At 35.2% G+C, this 21,474-nt stretch overlaps 1 protein-coding gene and 1 pseudogene across 1 annotated transcript in view; both read left to right on the plus strand.

The window, feature by feature from the left end:
• The window catches only part of LOC145245866 (eukaryotic translation initiation factor 3 subunit A-like), a 56,545-nt gene that overhangs the window by 1,516 nt on the left and 33,555 nt on the right, over positions 1 to 21,474 (plus strand). The window contains exons 2-4 of the mRNA XM_080107574.1: positions 13,278 to 13,468; positions 19,170 to 19,306; positions 19,997 to 20,160. Of these exons, the coding sequence (XP_079963700.1) occupies positions 13,278 to 13,468; positions 19,170 to 19,306; positions 19,997 to 20,160 (492 nt within the window). The remainder of the gene's footprint in view (positions 1 to 13,277; positions 13,469 to 19,169; positions 19,307 to 19,996; positions 20,161 to 21,474) is intronic.
• Positions 5,159 to 5,276, plus strand: LOC145246208 (5S ribosomal RNA; annotated as a pseudogene).

Genomic DNA, 21,474 nt, shown 5'->3' on the forward strand with positions numbered 1-21,474 from the left:
GTTGAATTTTCCCCAAAAGTTAACAATTGACATTTTTTGTTTTGCACAAAAAGCATATATAAATATTTAAAAAAAAAGGTTTTTGAAAGAATTAAGTTGTTTATTAAGTTGTTTATTAAGTTATTAAGTTGATTATTAAGTTATTAAGTTGATTATTAAGTTATTAAGTTGATTATTAAGTTATTAAGTTGATTATTAAGTTATTAAGTTGATTATTAAGTTATTAAGTTGATTATTAAGTTATTAAGTTATTAAGTTATTAAGTTATTAAGTTGATTATTAAGTTGTCTAACTAAGATTTAGAGTGGTTTTCTATGAATATATGCAAAAATATAATGTAAGTACCTGGATTTCAAATAATTCCACTTATTCATATAGGCAACCAGTTACTTCGCATCAATCTAGAGTCCAGATCGAGAATATTTACGTTTGTGTTTAATAAAAAGCAAACTATGGAGGACCAAACAGGCCAAAAAAACTTATTTTTCAGTGACGAAAATTTCAATGTATTATTAACGCTGAGGCTGGCCAGTACCAGATGGGTGACCATTTGTATGAGTTTGCTTTTTAATGTGTACGCGTGTGGGGGGCTCAGGCTCCCCAAAATGGGGGGGGGGTGAAGCAGAATAAAAATTAAAATTGACCCAGTCTAGAAAGATTTCTCCTTCATTGAACGAGGAAGAACTGTAGGGTTTTTTGACTACATAAGCAACCCCGAGGCTGGCCAGTACCAGATGGGTGACCATTTTGATGAGTTTGCTTTTTAATGTGTACGCGTGTGGGGGGCTCAGGCTCCCCAAAATGGGGGGGGGCTTCTTTCTGACAGATTTTTCAAGAGATTCACGCATAATTCACAATTTTAAGTGTGATATTCAGTCATAACACACCCGAAAACCAATTTAAATCAACTTTAGAAAAACAAGTGTTCTGTTGGACAACATCGGCAATTTGACAAGAATTTATTCTAAGCTTCCTTTTGTGTAATTTTGACACTGCAAGTGTACGGGCCATACTAAAATAATAACTTTATTTAGAATGCCATTCTTTACATGGGGGTGTTCATCTGCACTTTCACCTAAGGTTTAACCATTTTTTTACGGTGCGTATTTTTCGCAGTATAAAAAAAGTACTGTTTCTAGTTTAAAATTAATTTTTCACTATAAAGTTTCGTTTATGGCAGACGGACGAACAAATGTCCGCTATAGTTTCGGTAAAATAAAAATAAACACGTGTAATAATAAAAATAATAAATTTTTATTTACCATCCATAATTTTGTCTCGCAATGAAAAGAGAAACGTCTCGTTTCTATGCGAGTGTTGACCAACATAAATTGTACTGATTCACGCTTGCACCGGTTTTGGCAGTCATGGAGATTCAACAAAATTATTTCAGCGCGTATGGTCCACCGTAGTCGAAAGGCGGCAAACGTTATCAAATGGGACCGAAAAACTGATATTTTTTAACACAAAGGGCACAATATTTATCGATTTTTTTTTTGTATCGATTCTTCAAAGAATTCCCTGTTTAATAATGGTCATATGCATTATTCGGCTCGCTAAAAAAAAAATAATTTATTTATCAAAGATTTTAAAATGGCTTTTTTTGTATAAATATTTAAAAAAAATTTTTTTTTTTTTTGCTTAACTTAAATTAATTTAACATATTCACAGAATTTCACACTCCAAAAGTCAAAAGCGGAATAATTAAACACAAAGTTCTGATATTCAGACGTCAAAATAAGGTATGTAAAAAAGTGTTTTTTTTTTTTTTAATCTATAATCCTGTCCCTTACAACAACGGAATATGTTTTTAGTTTCAGATGATTATTTTAAGCATATTTGTTCCCACTTCAAAACAAGGGGGGTTGTAAGCAAAAAAATATATATATATAAATATCGTTTATGAAAAATAAGTACACTGTTATAAAGTTCATTCTTCTCTTAATAATCGCTGAAAATTTCGTATTGATTGGATAATTACCTGATTTTTGGTAGATTTTTAAAAAGACGGTCCGTCAAAAAGTACTGACCGCCCCCCCCCCCAGTTTTGGCGGTGCCTAAATTTAAACCATTTCATCTACCAAGTGATTCATCAGATAACTTTGATACATTAACGTAGTAACTGCTAAATTAGTTTATTCAATTTTTAAAGTTGAATACTTTGGTATTTTACTTCAAGGACTGTTCGTATATAACAAAATTTGGTGCTAATGCAGAGAGTGATCCAGATCCACGCTATTTTTTAAGTCATATTTCCACGTTTAAAGTTTTTTTTTTCTTTATTATTCAATTGTAAGGTTAAAGTACAGTAGGCACCGCCAAAACTGGGGGGGGGGGGCAGGTCAGTACTTTTTGACGGACCGTCTTAAAAATCTACCAAAAATCAGGTAATTATCCGATCAATACGAAATTTTCAGCGATTATTAGAACTTTATAACAGTGTACTTATTTTTCATAAACGATATTTATATATATTTTTTTGTTTACAACCCCCCCTTCCTGTTTTGAAGTGGGAACAAATATGCTTAAAATAATCATCTGAAACTGAACACAACATTGTGTTGTAAGGGACAGAATTATAGATTTAAAAAAAAAAAAAAATTGTTTACATACCTTATTTTGACGTCTGAATATCAGAACTTCGATTGTGTTTAATTATCCCGCTTTTGAGTTTTGAAGTGTGAAATTCGGTGAATATGTTAAGTAAAATAATTCATTTAAGTTAAGCAAAACAAAAAAACAAAAACATTTTTTTTTTTTTTAAATATTTATACGAAAAAAGCCATTTTAAAATTTTTGATAAATAAACAATTTTTTTTTTAGCGAGCCGAATAATGCATGACCATTATTAAACAGGGAATGCTTTGAATAATCGATACAAAAAAAAAATTCGATAAATATTGTGCCCTTTGTGTTAAAAATAGCATCATTTTTTTTTCGATCCCGTTTGAAAACGTTTGCCGCCTTTCGACTACGGTGGACCAAATGCGCTGAAATTTTTTTTTATTCTGCTTTAAATTGCCCCCCCCCCCCCATTTTGGGGAGCCTGGCCCCCACACACATACACATTAAAAACCAAACTCATACAAATGGTCACCCATCTGGTACTGGCCAGCCTCAGCTTAATAATACATTGAAATTTTCGTCACTGAAAAATAATTTTTTTTGGCCTGTTTGGTCTTCCCTAGTTTTATCAAACGCAAACGTAAAGTGTCGATCTAGACTCTAAATCAACGCGAAATAACTGGTTACCTATCTATATGAATAAGTGGAATTATTTGAAATCCAGGTACTTATATTATAATATTTTTGCATATTCTCTTAGAAAATCATCCTAAATCTTAGACAATAAATAAATAAATTATTTCAAAAACCTTTTCTTTTTTTTTTTTTTTTTTTTTTAAATATTTATGTACGTCTTTTGTGCAAGACAAAGGAAAATTTAACATTTAAAATTTAATTAGAAATAGTAGAAAAAGTTTTACATTATTCTGTTTTCTATATGATAAAATTCAGGGTTTTCTTTCTGGAAAAAAAAAAGTTACTCAGAAATAATGGATTTTAATAAATGTAATTTCGTTTTAAAAAACAACTTGATTTTTCGGCCATTTTTGGCGGTGCCTAAACTACAGAATACCCTCCCCATGTTAAGAATGTTTGCTGAAATAACGTTTATTTCAGCACGGATCACTTTCGGCATGAGTACCAAATTTTTTTTTTTTTTTGTAGATTTCGGTGTACTAAAAAACGAAACTGCAAACCGTTTCCGTCGTAAAGTTTTCATAATAAAAATACATTACTTTTTCGAAAAGTGGGTGATCACTTTTCCATGTAAATTTAACTTAAAATGAGCACCCACTTTCTGGTCACATGAGATTTTTTTGTTTATTAGCTAAAAAGTTTTTATTTTTTATTATTGTAGTAACCCCCTGAACTCTGGGACTGTTTTTCATTTCACAGCGTAGCGTAAACGAAAGCTGGTCTGTGAAATGGAAAATAGTCCCAGAGCTAAGGGGTTAATACCATACAAACGGTAAATTTGCGACAGAAACGGTTACCATATTCTTTTAAAGCACACCGAAAACTACAAAAGACTGTTTTCTATACGAATGTGAGACGAGCCTTAAAGTAAAATAATACCGATTTTTTTTTTTTTTTTTTTTTTTTTTTTTAATTTCCTCGTGTCTTTATTGAAAGATAAATAAAAAAAAAAATGGAAACCTTTTAGCCAATAAACACTCAAATCCCCCCCCCTTTCTCTCAGGTGGCCAGAAAGTGGGTACTCATTTTAAGTTAAATTAACATGAAAAGTGATCACCCACTTTTCGAAAAAGTAATTTCTTCATATCATGAAAACTTTTTTTTTGCGATGGAAACGATTTTCAGATTCGGTGTTTGTATTACTGTACACATAGATTCGAATAAGTTGTCAAAAAAACAAATATATAACAAATAAATGTTATCAAAGGCAAGATAAGTTACTTTTCTACCAAATTGGATATATTTTTCATGTTTTTATTCAATGTAACACGTTTATTCAGCTCGAAAACCATACAATGTTTACTGATGTATTGGAAAATTCAAGATGGCGCCTCACTCCCTCTTTAACACGTTAAGTTTGGGAAAAGGTGTTATAAATGAAAAACTAGAATAAATACTATTAAAAACCCGCCGAATATGTCCAGCTATGTCACGGTAACATATATTGAGCGAGTTTTTAACAGTATTTTATCCAGTTTTTTATTTATAACACCTTTTCCCAAACTTACCGTGTTAAAGAGGGAGTCAGACGCCATCTTGAATTTTCCAATACATCGGTAAAGACTATGGTTTTTGAGCTGAAAAAATGCTTACATCAAGTAAATACGGGACGCTGACGGCAATTTTTTCTATTTCATTCAATGTTTTCTTTAAGATAGATTTGTCTTTTTATTAAATTGTGAAGTTAAAGTACAGAATAGCTACAAAACACCCTCCCCATGTTAAGAATGGCTTTTGAAATGTTATTTCAGCACGGATCAATAAGTGCACTAGTACCTAATTAATATTAGTATTTATGACAATTTGCTGATAAATCAGCATTAGAAACCTATTAATTGGCTGATTATCAAAGGCCGATTAATCGGTAATCAGCCAATTTGCTAATCGGTACATCCTAATGTACGGCATAATCACGTTTGACACACCGGTTCCCATCAGATCACCAAAGTTAAGCAACGGTGAGCCTGGCCAGTACCAGATGGGTGACCATTTGGGACTTCCAGGTGCTGTATGTGCTCTCTGCTTATCTTGGCATTGTTTCCAGTCGTCCTGGACTGGACTCAAGCAGTAACGATTCAAGAGGTGTGGTTGGGATTACGCAACCCTTGTCACAATTACATGCGCAGCTGCCCTTACAAGGGGTATCCTTTGTCTTTCGAGACTGAATGGAGGCATCTGATATCCCTAATGTGTACACTTCTGCAGGAATCTCATCCTAGCTGGGAGCCTTATGTAGCTGATGCACAACTTACTACACTTTTTCTACCATTGATTGGGCTATGTTGCAGTTATCTCTCAGCATAGACTTTTCATTGGAGGTGGATGATTGTAGTTTGTTAGTTTTCTTTCCACAGCATATCAGATTAGTGCTCACCATGCTGTCTTGGGTGTGAAACGTTTCTCTAAACCTCAACTTTCCTTGACTCTTCATCATTTGATAAAGCTTGCATGAGTCTCTCCATGCTGCAATTTTCCCCTTTCTTTAATACATGCCAGTGTGTATTACAGTCCAACCATAACAACTGAGTAGCTTGTAAAATTTGGAAACTGATGTAGTCCTAACAGTAACTGTTTGTGAATCCTGTATCCTCTTCTGCTGTTGCAGTCTTGATTGTATGCCATTCCATCTCCAGCTGTGGCACAATATCAGGTTCGAAAACGGCAACCCAGTTTTGAAAACTTAGTTTCAATTTTTTGACTAATATCTTCAAATTGGCAATGTAAAGACAAATTTTCTACAGACTACTTTGTCAGTCACAGATATACGCTTGCATAGACAAGTGCATGCTCGTGGTTTATCAACTTCTTGATATACACGATCATAAATTGAGATCCATCTCAGGATGAAGTTAATTAGTTTTTGCTTAAAATGCAGTTTTTTTGATATCCAATTATAATGCAGTTAATTTGTTTGGACTTGTGACTTTTCATAATTTGGAATTTTTACTGATTTTGACATGACAGGTAATTGCATTTTTTTTTGTTCTTTTATATCCAATTATAATGCACAAGCACCAAGAATTCATCTGAAAGTTTATGGTTTCAGTTATACTGGATGGCTGGAGGAAGTGAAAAGATATCAAACTGAATATTAACATGAAGTTGGTAGCTGGTCTCCACATTTTTGATATTTGTTGTGGAAACAAAGAATGGCTGATTTTTTTTCTTTCTTACGACCTGCCCCAGAACAATCCCAACCACCCTATGTTAAAGAACGGCTTTCGGAATATCCAATGTTGAGAATAGATTTTTGGGTGGGGTGGGGGGGGGGTATTCCGAAAGCCGTTCTTAACATGGAGGTTGGGGTGTTTGTAACACGCTAGGGCACGTAAAAATTTACTGAAGTATGCCGAGAATTCAGCTGAATGGTGTGGGTGGACTGCTTTGATACGATAACAGTAAACTTTATTTGGAGTTGTTTGCCATTGTGTCTATTGGAATTATATCTACAGTGCAAGCTGTCATGGTTCATTTTTGTATCCTTATTTTTAAATCTGATTTGATTTTCCAGAAATAAAATTCAAAGCAAATGTTTACTTTAGATGTTTCCAGATATTACCATCAATATCTATGAATTTTTAAAAATCCTATTTTAAAGATTTTTGTTGAAGTGACTAAAATTTTTAATTAGCTGTACTTACTTGGTGTTGCCCAGATGTTTTTTACTTTCATGTTTGTTTTTTTTTGTTTTTTTTTTATAAAATTATTTTTTTACTCTATCATTTTTCATAATTTTAGAAATTTTTATAGTTATAGTAAGCTAATGTACTTCCTAACTTCCGGTGATAAGGCAAATCAGTTCCTTCAGTTTTGTTTTTCAGTATTTCTATTATGAAGCGATTTATTGAAAGGAAAATATTTTAATGGAATGTGCTCTGAACTTGTTACACTTGTGCCCCCCTCAACATATCCCCAACAAACCTGCTTAGCAACAAAATCTCACCCCTTCACTATTGAGGTCTGTAAATGCCAAAGAGCTTCCTACTCTAATAGTTTCTTCCCTCGAGCAGCTAGACAGCCTTCCTGCTTTCCTGACTGTACTGATATGTAGAAGTTTAAACATAACGTAAACCAACATCTTGTTAATCTTTCCTAAGTATGGTCCCAAATAGTCCAAGTGGCCACATGCCTTGTTAGGGATGAATGCGAGTAAAAGAAAAAAAATATAAGGACACTGAAAATTTATACAGATAAAAATTAACAAAATCATACAGATAAAAATAACACAATTAGTTTTTATTTCCATGTAATAACAAAATGTTTTTATTTGAAGTGAAATTTTATAAGAAATATGTTTATAATGCTTAATCATAAAAATAAGTTTAAATTTGAAAAATAAGTATTTGAATTTATAATAAATGTTTATGAAAGTATAAAAATAAAATTATTGAAATCGAAATAACAATGTCAAACATAAAAAAAAAACCTATCCAATATGTAATATTCCCAAAATAGTTAAATTGAAAACACTTAAAATCTTTAAAAAAAAAAAAATTCAATAGTTCTTTATCAAAATAAGACTGAATAACTTAAAATATATTTAAATATAAGAATAAAACGATCAGAAAAATGTAATAGAAAAGGTGAAGGAACTGATTTGTTTTGTCACCACTTCCGGTAGTACTATGCCAGAAGTTAGGAAGTATATTAGCTAACTATAATCATTTTTACTAATTTCAACATGTAATTACGTAGCTGTTTTTACTTAATATGTATTTTTATATCAAATTATGTACAAGCACACAATTAGTTTTTGTTCAATTAATGACTAAACACTTGGCCTTCTGGCTAAGATCAAAGTGTAGTATCTGTTCTTCAGATGCTGCACTTCCATTTCTTGTTCTCTTTCGGTGGAGGATCAGTCCTTCACGACTGAGACAATTTTTTTTATTTTTGTACATTTTCTCCACGTTCAAAAACGACTCTGGTGTCTAACTCTGTCCCATGGGGTGGCATAGTAAATAGGTACTTAGTGACTAAATATTAAACAAAAACTAATTCTACTTCTCCTGAGTAACGCTCGATAGGTAAAGCTAGTCAAATATATAATTTAATTGTTTTTTTTGTTTTGTTTTTTTGTTTACAATAAAAGTATTTACTTAAAAAATGACATAAAGGATGAATTTTGACAACTTTTGAAGAAATAAAGCTTTTTTAATGTCGTCTACTTTATAGTAAATATTTCTTGATAATAATCAGTCCTCTCCTCCCTTCTAGATTGTGCCAATCTTGCACATGTCTGTCCAAATTTTTACGTAAAAGAATTATTTAAAAAAAATAAATCCAGTACTTGTGCAGAATTTGAACCAGACGTAACTCGCCATCTGCTTGGCTTTGCTTGGAACATGTCATGCGCTCGGGTTTGATTGTAATCTGACGTAAGACACTGATCAGTGCATGCCAAAGGAGCAAACAATTTTTTTTTGGGGGGGGGGGTGCTAACATGAACAGCCGGGAGTTTCTTGACAAGTTATCTTTTTCAAGTTTGTGGGGACAGAAATTTGATAATGATCCTTTTTGTCTCCATTTTAAACCATGTATCGGAAAGCCGCCCGGTTGGCAAAGTTTCTTCCACATCTGCTGTCTCTTTTCCCACTTTCACATCGTCTGATGTGACTGTAGAAAAGTCTACCTAAGCTTAAAGGGAATATCCTGGCTGTCTTGATTTAATTTTTAAAAATTGGTTACCCAACCTCATTCTATAGGAAAAACTTTTTACGTGTGACAAAATAAAGAAAAAAAAAACGCAAAAAAAAAAGTTTTTAACTTTTAAAAAAATGAAAAACAAAAATATTGGTTTATTTTTGTCCAATTTTGTTTGACCAAAAAAATTGGTTGAAAAAAAATATACATTTTTTTTTTTTTTACTTACAAAACATTTTGTTACAAGAATAACACAAATTTTTACGGTAGACCATTTTTTAAATTTTTTTTTTATTTCTTTCTGGTGAGTTTATATTTAAATATTTTATTCACTATTTTCCTTGTGGCATTGTTACGGTTTGAGAATCAACAATGCTCGACGAAAGCCAGCGGTTATGTCCAGTTCCAAGCAAAACCAAGTGGCCATATAGTTACGTCCGATTCAGTTTTTTTTTTTTTTTTTTTTTTTTTTTTTTACATAGGCGTCACCACATTATCAAGGCCAAGAGGCCACTCAAGGATAAGGGTTAAAGAGTGTACAGTAGAAATTGGACAATATAGTAATCATTAGTAATGAAAATTTGGTAAATTTGATAACTTATATGGAACGGCTCATCAAGAACTTATTTACGTTAGACTTGAAGACAGCCATATTGTAGTCAGCCGGAAAGCAGGAAAACGAAGACAATTCCACAGGCGTGCAGTTCTAAGAAAGAAGCTTTGTTCATGGAATCTACGTTTAGGTTTAGGCACAGATAAAGAGTGGGGGGAATTATTGATAGTGTTTACAGCTAGACGAGTGTTTCTTGTGAAAGTTTGGCGAGGGGGGACCATAGATTGAAGCTGAAAATAACGATACATCAGAGACAAACTCGCAACACCTCTTCTGTGAGATAGAGGTTGCAAGGAAGAGAAAAGGACATCTCCTACGAGGCTACGAAGTCTATTTTGAACTCTATCAAGGCAGGCCAAGTCCTTTCTAGCAGCTCCTGCCCAGATGTGGCAACAGTATTCCATCCTTGGACGTACCTGGCTCTTATATAGATAGAGAATAGCATCAGCAGTGATCGATCTACCGGATCGATAGAAAGATCCCACCATTTTTCCAGCGGCCTTGGCAACAGATTTGATGTACGTGTTCCATTTAAGATCAGGAGTAATGGTCAAGCCAAGAAGCTTGTCAAAACTTGAGGCCTCCTGAAGACGAGAGCCATTCATTTCAATTGATGCCAGATGTGAATCAGAATGTTGATGATGTAAAGAGAGAAGCTTGGTTTTAGATGCATTAAAAGTAACCAGCCACTCCTTACCCCATTGTACTACGTGCTCAAGATCAGAGGAGAGAGAATTGGAGAGAACTTGGTCGTTTACTGTCTTAGATGTGCTACCATAAATGGTAGTGTCGTCAGCATAGATGTCTACAAATAATGTAAGGATGTGATTTGGAAGATCATTAATATAGATCAGGAAAAGAGTTGGGCCCAGGATGGATCCCTGAGGGATACCGGCATTAATACTGTGAGCTTCTGATTTTTTCCCCTCAACTACTACTCTTATGAACCTATCAGAAAGAAATGATTTAATAATTGAGAAGACATTTCCAGCAATACCATAGCTAGAGATCTTATGAAGTAAACCTTTATGCCATACCCTATCAAAGGCCTTAGATATGTCAAGAGCAATTGCCCTAGAAAGGTTGCCTCCGTCGAGAGATTTGCTAATCCTATGAGATATAACTGTAAGCACATCTGCTGTAGATCTAGCAGAACGGAAACCATATTGAGTGTCACTAAGAAGGTTATTTTTGTTGAGATGGTTGATTACTTCTGTATTTAACACAGATTCCAGCAACTTGCTCATGACGCACAGGAGACTTATTGGCCTGTACTGAGAGGGGGATGAGCGATCACTTGAATTCTTAAATACAGGGCATACTGATGAAATTTTCCAGGGAGATGGGAAACTATTCTCCTTAAGACAACGTTTAAACAGTTTTGTAAGTATGGGCGCTAGTTCAGGTTGAAGTTTTTTGAGTACTATAATTGGAATACCGTCAGGGCCAGTTGCTTTACTGGAATCAAGGTTTTTGATTAGCTTGGCAACATCACGTACAGATATATGTATATCACATAGCATGTTTTCTGATACAGGAGGAAATATTGGGGGTTGGCAGCCTTGATCGCAAAGGGTAGAATTAGCTGCAAAGTTCTTGACAAAGAGTTTGACTGTCTGATGCTGACGAGATTACCTCAGGTCCATTGATAATAGTTGGGATGGAGCACACGCTTCTGTTCAGGATTCTGTTTGCTATTTGCCAAAACTGGTGGGAACCAAGCCGCTGCTCAGCTACTTTGGACTTAACAGATTGAGCATACAACTCTCTTGCATTCTTTATTACTTTCTTACAATGGTTGCTGGCAGTCCTGAAAGTGGCTTTAGTTTTCATACATCTATTACGTTGGAAAAAGTGGAAAAAGTTATTTTTGTGCGCAATGGCAGCAGCACATTCTGGAGAGAACCATGGCTGGCTGTTAGGTTTTTGCTGAAACTTTTTCGAGGGTATGAAACGGTCAATACCTACAATTAACCATTCAGTCAGGTCTAATACTATAGAGGACACATCCTTTTTAAACATGGAATGCAGAGGTAGATCAGATATAAATGTACGGAAGCTATCCCAGTCAGCCTTAGTGTATCGATATACTGTACGATGAAGAGGTACGTCTGGGGACTTATTACATTTCATTTTTATCTTAATTGATACAACAGAGTGGTCGGAAGATCCAAGAGGCGACAGAACAGAAACTGAACATAGTTCAGGGCAAGTTGTGAGAAAAAGGTCTAGTAGGCTCGCATACTGGCCGTCATTGTCGGGCACACGGGTGGGTTCCTGAACAATCTGAGTGAGGTCATAGGCAATGGAGAAATCATGACAGAACCTCCCCTCATCATCGGTCTTGTTAGAGTGGGTCAACCATTTGACGTTGTGAACATTGAAGTCACCACATACGTGAATGTTAGCTAAAGGATAAGCAGATAGGACTTGGTCAATTTTCTCAGATATGCTTTGAAAGATAGTAACTCCGCTGTTAGGGGGGCGATAGAGAGTAAATATAAATGCTGTAGTGTGAGCTAAAGCAACCCGGAAGCACATATAGGGTAAGTTAGGATCTTCCCTGGAGATGTCCCTACCACATGGAAAGTTATCCCTAATATAGGCACATATTCCATGTCCATGGCGATCTTGGGGGTCAGATTTAGAAGTTAAGTTAGAGTATCCTTTAATTGTGAACTCTTCTAGGGAAATAGCCTGTCCAATGCCAGTTTCACTTAAAAATAAAAGGTCTGGTTTAGTCTCCTGTAATTGGGTTTCAACCTCTGGAAGGTTAGAACGTAGATCCCTGATGTTGGAGAAGGAGACATGGTAGTAGGGGTCTACGTTGGAAGTTGGAGAACAGGGTTTAATCGTGTATTTTTTCTTGAAACTTGTCATGATGAATTTTTGGAATTTGTGGACTAGGTCGTCAGATTTACTTAGAGCAGGACAGAGAGGGGAAACTAAGAGAGAAAAAGAAATGAAGAATTTTTTTTTTTTTTTGAAGCACATGATAAGGTAAAGCCGTAACAATTACCCACTAGTATGGCATCAAGAGGCCCCACCAGAAGCTACTGCATGGTCCAGAATCCATTCACCAAATGGCAATACAGCAGCTCCAGTACTTTGCACCTGCTGATAGGACAGCCTCCTTGGTGGTTAATCCAAGGTTCGGGTCCCTGACTATCAGGCGGATAACGTCAGCCCAGACAAAACGTTTACCTCCAGCACCCTTACTAGTGACATGGCTACAAGGATAGACATAGAAACAGAAAATTTCCGCCATCTCTGCCAACTGTTCGCGCAAAATACTGCCAACCTAGAAAACAGCTTTTTCTTCTCCCTTTGTCAGAAAAATCGCTCATTAAAAAGTGAGGACTGAGGGACTGCGCAAAAAAGTAAACCTATACAAAAAAATATAGCTCTAATCTAACTTTGATCTTTAAAAAAAACAAAAAAAAAACATACATTATCTAACAAATAAAAAAAAAAAAAAAAAAAAAACTTAATTCAACAAATGAGTAAAAATACCTAACTTGCATAACCTTATTTGAGGAGAAAAAAAATTCATTAAATAACTGAAAAGGGTTGATATGCTGTAAAACAACCAACCAACTAACCATTCCTCTCCTTCAGCTGTCTCTCTCCTACCTTTTCTGTGTTTTTTTTTTTTTTTTTTTTCTTGCATTCCTATAATTTGATTAAACATTGTTACTGTTTTGCAATTATCTATTATTGAAAATATTATCCTTATACATGTTTTTGTTTTCATCTTCAGAATTCATTGATGTGGGCAAAAAGCAGCGTGCTTTGGATGCCCTTTACGATGTCATCAAGAGTAAGAAACATCGAACATGGCAGAAGATTCACGAACAGATCATGGCAAAATATCTTGAGCTATGTGTGGTTCTTCGCAAAAGCCATATTGCCAAAGAAGGATTGTATCAATATAAGATCATTTGTCAACAGGTAAAAAAAAAAAATCATTCAGTTTCTTTTTCATTTTCATCTTTCCCCTCCCTTCTCTCTCATGGCCATATTACTCTTATTCTTTGTTGTCCTCCTGGCCTAAAAAGGTACTGCACACATAAACATTTCTTTAAGTTTAACATCATTGCTAAACGCAAAATTTACTGTTATTTAGGAGGCTTACCTGTTTTATTTTCAGTCAGTAAAACAATTTAGGACCTTATTCTTCAACAATTTCAGCCATACTGATTTATCAAGCTCAATGATTTCACCCCATAATTAAGGAGGGAAGATATCAATTCATACATTTTTTTTTTCTAAAGGTAAAGTGAATTTACGACCACGTAATGCCTGGTAGTAGACAGGCTTTTTGATTCTTGTTCAGAATTTCCCCTATATTAAAAAAAAAAAACAGGAACGATATATGCCTAAATTTGTCATGCAATTATATAACATGAATAGAAAATAAGCCGGAGCATTTGATGTGCTTTTATTTTTTATTTTTGGAATCCTTTGAGATGAGGCTTCATAATTTTATCAGCTGAAGGTGTTACATGTTAAAGTCTAGAGGTATTAAACATGCAGCATATATTTAAAAAAAAAAATTAAAGCAAGTTTTTTTTTTTTTTCCAAGTTTAAAGACAAATAAAAAATATTGTACAAAAAAAGACACATTTACAAATGGCCTAAGGAAGATCTTAATTCAGTCTAGTTTAAATTTAGAAGAAAGAGTTAATGAGAATTTATTAACAATATTTCTTTGGTCAGAGAGAAAGTCAGCAAAATCATAATTACCAAATGTCCAGTTTTTCTTTGACAGTGCTTATAGTTGATTCTTTTTATAAGATACTTTTTCACCAGATTTGGAGCCCAGAAAATATTGGTTAAAGATAAGCTAGTCAGCGTCTGACAACCTGGAGCGACGTAACTACTCAAACTGACTCACTAACTGAAGAATTGAAGCTATCGGCATTCTTTTATAGTTTTGGTGAATGGAAAGCTTCAGAAACGCTTCAAATGGAACACCACAACTTAGAACATTCCAGAAGATCTCAAAAAAAGAAAAATCATTTTTATATTCTAATTTTAATGTAATGTTTTTTTTTTTTTTTTTTTTTTTTATAGTAATAATTATACATTTTTAATATAAGAAATTCTAATTTTTCTTTTATGAGAAAAATGTTCTATGACAAAGGCTGGAGGATGAGTTGGCCGAAACCTGGTGAAATAACTGAAGATAATAACGATCCGCAATAATTGCCTTAATTTGTCGAACACAAATAGTAAAACAGCTTAAGTTGTTGCATTGTAAGAACGACTGGTAAAAGTATTCAGTCTTTTGATGGTTATTCAAAAAATAAACTTTACTACTGCTACATTGATGAATGCTTCAAACTAGTTTCTTAGTACTTTCTCTGAGCCACTAATTATTCACTTCATCAACAAATAGCATCTTTATTAATGATTTAGTCTTCCTTTTGAAAGGCGAGACCTTGAACAGGTTGGCATCTCTGCTTATATTTACCTCCCTCCATTGCAAGATGGCACAACATCGAAAGGGAAGATTTGAAAAGCCAATGTACAAGAGCAAGTGCACTGGTCTGGACAGTGTTGTGTGTTTGAGTCTAGGAGTATTAAACATGCAACATATATTAAAAAAACTATTGTATGTAGAAACAAAGAAACAAATTTACAAATGGTTTCAGGGAGATGAGCAAGTTCTAGTTTACGTTTAGAAGAAAGGCAGAGTTATTGAGAATTAATAACCATATTCTTTGGTCAGAGAGAAGGTCAGAAAAATCTTTGTCTAGTTTTTCTGTAAGGGTTGCTTGTAATTTTTTTTTTTTTTTTTTATAAGATCCTTTTCTATTGGATCCTAGGAAATATTGGCCTATCTAGTCAGCGTCTGACAACCTGGAGCAGTGTAATGTAGCGTCATCTCTTCAGCCAGTTTGAGTCATTACTCAAACTGGCTGAAGAGATGACGCTATCAACATTCTTCTATAGTTTAACGGAAAGTTCCAGAAACGCTCCAAATGGAACACCACAACTTAGAACATTCCAGAAACTCTCAAAAAGAACATTTTCTTTATATTCTAATTTTAATGTAATGTTTTTAATAGTAATAATTATACATTTTTAATATAAGAAATTGTATTATCTTTTATGAGAAAAATGTCCTCCCATGACAACAGCCTCTCGACATTTCAGGCAATTACCAATAAACTACACCCTTCTCAAAATGTGAGAAGGTAAAGAATAGTGAGGTGAACATCATAGAACTACATAGAGCCATTCCTCGGCTCCTGACAGAAGAAATGCCACCTATCTTCAAAATGGTCCAAACTCTGCATATTCAACTGGTATGAACAGCTTAATCTCTATGGAAAACTACTCCTTTGATTTTCTGGGAATACTACCTTAAGCAAGTGATGTATGGATCCAGATCAACGTTTAATCAATTCTGCAATCTTGCAGAAACAAAAAATCACCCTCAAATCTACATTTAAGAATTTATAACAGCAACATCTTGTCCATAATGCTATACGGGAGAGAAACTTGACATTTAAAAAATCAACCAACAGAAGAAATTAGATGCGTTTGATTCCAAGTATCTCGGATTCTAAGGATCAAATGAAACAATGAAATTACCAACCAAGAAGTCACCACACAGGTAGTAACCTGCAAATGATGTCTAGGCCGGCTCTGACAAGATTGACTCCAGTGAGAATTGCAAACCAAGTGCTCCAATGGACTTCTGATGGAAAAAGAGGAAGATCAAAAATGAAGCAGACAATCAAGAAATTTGATTGTAACAGAAAGAAACTAGGACGCTGTCAATCTGGCTTCAGATCAAAAATGATGCGGATGAGGGAGGGGTAAGTCTAAGTAATATGGATCCAGAATTGAGGGAAGCACTCAGCTGCTGGCTACATGAGATACTTGACAGGTTCTCTGATCATTTTAAATAACTATTAAACATTCCTAAAGAACTGGATATTGAAACCAGTAGAAAGATACAACAGTTGTTGTCTCACTGAATAAGCCGGAGATAGAAGATAATAGAAGCCAGTGATTTGTCATTGGTGAGAGCTGCTGGTGACTTGTTACTGGGGCGGTGCAGACAGGATGATGATGAAAGGAGATGAAGAATTGCTGCTGATGCTACTCTCATCAAGCATGCTGGAAGACAGGATCGTAAAACTGCTGCAGAGAACTCACAAAAATCATGCCTCAGGATTGTCAGCTCTACCTGAAGTCTTTGTTGGTTGTAGCCAATCAACCAGCGAAATTGTAAGTTTTATCCCTGACACCAAGAGGAGCCAGGCTCAGCAGTTGTATGAGGAGTTGGTGAAAGTTTGGCCTAAAATGATGCAGAAGCAACATTTCCACACTCTTAATTTTCAGATCCCTGCCTAACATTTTTGATTGCCATGTGCAGAAGCAGACATAGTGATATGGGACGAGAACGAAGCAACTTTAAAAGTTAGTGTCCTCGATGATGCTGGGTTGAAGAGAGGGGAAAAAGATAAAATACCAAGGTCTTATGTACGACATGAAAAGAAACTGGAATCTTAAGATCTCCATTCCAGTAATCATAGGAACAACTGGACTCCTAACTACTTGGCAAATATACCAGGTAAGCCAAGTGCAAGAGAGTTGTAAACAATTTCACTTAAAAAAATGGTTAGAATCTGAAAAATAGCTGTTGGAATGTATGAAATAGTGGGTTAATGTCTGGTATCTGATAGGATGCCCCATACCCAGCTAGAGCAATGAGGAAAAAAAAGCAATGGTAGTTCATACCATTGACTGTTCATCTTTTGACTGAATCATTTCCTCTCATTAATCCTTATCCTCGAGTGGCTCTTTGCCTTATTACTACTCAATATAAAACAAAATGCTACTTGACCTTCAATTCAAGTTAAACATTACATTCGCAAGTTCAGTCACTTTCAAATAGCTTGAATTAAAATGCAAAAGGCTAAGACAAATATGGTTTCTTTATTCGTGTGTGAGAGGATACTTCTCAACCTATATACTCAACAAATTTTTGATCTGACTTGAAATTTTGTATATAGGGCATTTAGACATGTGGAAAACTTGATGCGTTTTTATCTGGAAAAGGGGCAGCTAAGGGTCAAAATTGAAAACGTGGCACATGGGAATAATTGGATTTTTCTGTTTGTCAGCTTCCAAGAATGCACATGCACAGCCATGAAACATGACAACTTTACGTTAAGAATAAGTAGGTTGGAAAACACTTTGTAAAGAGCGTGGCAAGCTGGCCTAATGGTTATCATACCATGGCTCACTGTCTTTTAGTTTTGGTTTCGATTTCCACTAGAGTATTTTTTCTTTTTTGTGCTTACAAAAAGCAAACTGTTTAGAAAAAACAATACTCGCATGCACATGTCTCAGTTTTGGTATTAATTAAAATATATTTGTATTTTACGACCGGGCAATGCTGGGCAACCTGCTAGTTATACTTAGAGACAGAATCTTAAATAGATCTTGATTGGAATGTGAGATAGTGGGTATAACATCCAGTAGAATGCCCTATCCCCAGCTAGAACAAAATGAAATTTAAACGAAAGTGAACAGTGAATCCTGATACTGACTCCTTTAAACCAGGTAGCTCTGATGTTACCATGTTGCCACCGCCCTTACCATGGTGATGAAGAGTTGGACTTTAGCAGGATGCTGATGCTTCTGATGACTTGATTACCCTTTGTTGGTTGGTAAAAAGAAAGATGCATCTTCACCACATTTGCCAAAACTGTAAAAAAAAAAAAAAAATAAATAAATAACTCTCCATATTCGTTATGAGTACTGAGCTGCAGGTCGGGTACAGCTTTTTTTTTTTTTTTTTTTTTTCCTACTGATTCTGACTTGTAACGTAATGAATTTTCTTTAGATCTCAACCTCCAGTTGTTTTAACATTAAAGCTTAGAATGAAGTGGATGACAGCATAATCGAGTTAAACCATTAGGTCCCACTGTCCTATAAATAGGACACCAAATCAAAAAAAAAAAAAAAAATTTATATGCATCAATTTCTCTGACAGTTGGAACACTCTTAAAAAATTTTTTGTGAAATTTGCTAAAATTCTATTTGTTCAATGATGTATGAACTTTGAGTAAACCACTAAATTATTGCCAAAAGTGCAATGTAACTCTGAACTGCTTTCCTCTTTAAAATGTGTAAATTTCATCTTTGGCAAAGACCAGGATCAGAGTTTAGTATCTGTTCTTATGCTAGACTCCAGTTCATTTTTCCTAAGGCAATGGAGAAGGAAATCTTTATGTACTAAAGCAATTTTATTTGTGCCTACTACCAGAATGCCCCTTTTTGGGGAGCCGGTATTCTCCTCCCCATTAAAAATGACCTTGTGTCACATATTGCTTTCATGAAAAAGCAAATACTTATATAATTTGCTGATTTCTAAAATATCTTGTGTACCCAGTATCCTGTTTATAAGGGAATCAATATTTCTTTCTAAATCAAATGACTTTCAATTTCTGTATTCTAACCCATTTTTAGTAATTACACAAGTTTCAACTTGATATAAAAAAAAAAATTATCACCTCTGGGACTTGATGTGTTAATGAATATGCAATATTTAAATTTCAGAATTTATATTATAGCATTCTTTATTTGTTATGCAGAAAATATATTTGAATATCTTTGAATGTTATAGGTGAACATCAATTCACTTGTGGATGTGGTAGAAAATTACCTGAAATTGGCTGAGAAGGCGACGGAGGATGCCCGCGAACAGTCTCATCAGGCTGTTGTTGATGTAGATGATTTAGACAATCCGGACACTCCAGAAAGGTAAATTGTCTTTTGAATAGAATCTGTTTTGGAATTTTTGAAATGGAAATTGATAAATTTGTATTACCTGAACTATTGGCTTTTTTATATATATATATATATATATATATATATATATATATATATATATATATACATTCATAATCTTTTGTATAATGTAACTTCTGACTTCAAGTGTTTTCAAACATGGGAATCTTAGGTGGAATTTCGGAACCTGTCTTTAATTTTGAACTGAACACTTTATTTAATCTACAGGGGCAAAGTTTGTTTCATCAGCCATATCTGATGCTACTGGATCAGGCCGATCTGAAGATATCGGCTTGACATAAACGCATCAAGCATTGATGTTATTGCTTTTGGCTTTTACTTATCTCAGTTGGACTGTGAGATAATGGATGCACGTCTGGCATCTGGTAGGATGCTCCATCCCCAGCCATGACAAAATGATGAAATCAAAAAGTTTAAACATATTTTCTCCCTATTTCTAATATATACATTTAAAAAAATTTTAAATCTCTTATATCTGCAAAGTTTTGCGACTATGAACGTTCCTAATAGTTTTGATATTTTTATTACTTGTACCCTTTTCTCCAACATATTTTACTTGAGAAAAAAAGTTATTTATGAATAATAAAGATTGACATTCTATAAATCTTGGTTTTACTTAACAAATGCTTTCAATATTTCCAGCTTGTTGATGAAGGCTGTCAGTGGTGAAGACACTCAAGATCGAACAGATCGTGCCATCCTGACACCATGGGTGAAATTTCTATGGGAGTCATACAGGCAATGTTTAGATTTGCTGCGAAACAATAGCAGAGTGGAGAGACTTTATCATAACATTGCACAACAAGGTTGGTATATTTTTGTATAATCTTCAGGCAAATAAGGTGTTATCTAAAAAAAACAATTGTTTTTAAAAAATTTTAAATTACTTCATTAGCATGTTTAGCCATAAGCTATTCATTTAGATCTTTTGTAGGGCAGGTATACTTGGATGCTATTTCCAACGTGAGCGAGACAGATTGACGCGCGGATGCTATTTCCAACGTGAGCGAGACAGATTGACGCGCGGATGCTATTTCCAACGTGAGCGAGACAGATTGACGCGCGGATGCTATTTCCAACGTGAGCGAGACAGATTGACGCGCGGATGCTATTTCCAACGTGAGCGAGACAGATTGACGCGCGGATGCTATTTCCAACGTGAGCGAGACAGATTGACGCGCGGATGCTATTTCCAACGTGAGCGAGACAGATTGACGCGCGGATGCTATTTCCAACGTGAGCGAGACAGATTGACGCGCGGATGCTATTTCCAACGTGAGCGAGACAGATTGACGCGCGGATGCTATTTCCAACGTGAGCGAGACAGATTGACGCGCGGATGCTATTTCCAACGTGAGCGAGACAGATTGACGCGCGGATGCTATTTCCAACGTGAGCGAGACAGATTGACGCGCGGATGCTATTTCCAACGTGAGCGAGACAGATTGACGCGCGGATGCTATTTCCAACGTGAGCGAGACAGATTGACGCGCGGATGCTATTTCCAACGTGAGCGAGACAGATTGACGCGCGGATGCTATTTCCAACGTGAGCGAGACAGATTGACGCGCGGATGCTATTTCCAACGTGAGCGAGACAGATTGACGCGCGGATGCTATTTCCAACGTGAGCGAGACAGATTGACGCGCGGATGCTATTTCCAACGTGAGCGAGACAGATTGACGCGCGGATGCTATTTCCAACGTGAGCGAGACAGATTGACGCGCGGATGCTATTTCCAACGTGAGCGAGACAGATTGACGCGCGGATGCTATTTCCAACGTGAGCGAGACAGATTGACGCGCGGATGCTATTTCCAACGTGAGCGAGACAGATTGACGCGCGGATGCTATTTCCAACGTGAGCGAGACAGATTGACGCGCGGATGCTATTTCCAACGTGAGCGAGACAGATTGACGCGCGGATGCTATTTCAAATTTAGGCAGAACCAATCAAATCACTGATGGCTAAAGCCTCTCAGAAGTGAGGGGAAATTTAAAAAAAAAAACACGTTGAAAGTTAGGGGGGGGGGGGTCTAATGAAAAACATTTGACAGCTACCTTTGGCTAGAATGCAAATAAAAATAGTAATTTTTTAGATTTATGTCCAAATATGTAACA

The sequence above is a fragment of the Euprymna scolopes genome, chromosome 23 (genome assembly GCF_053919585.1).
Source record: "Euprymna scolopes isolate OS-2025 chromosome 23, ASM5391958v1, whole genome shotgun sequence".
Taxonomy (NCBI): Eukaryota; Metazoa; Mollusca; class Cephalopoda; order Sepiida; family Sepiolidae; genus Euprymna; species Euprymna scolopes.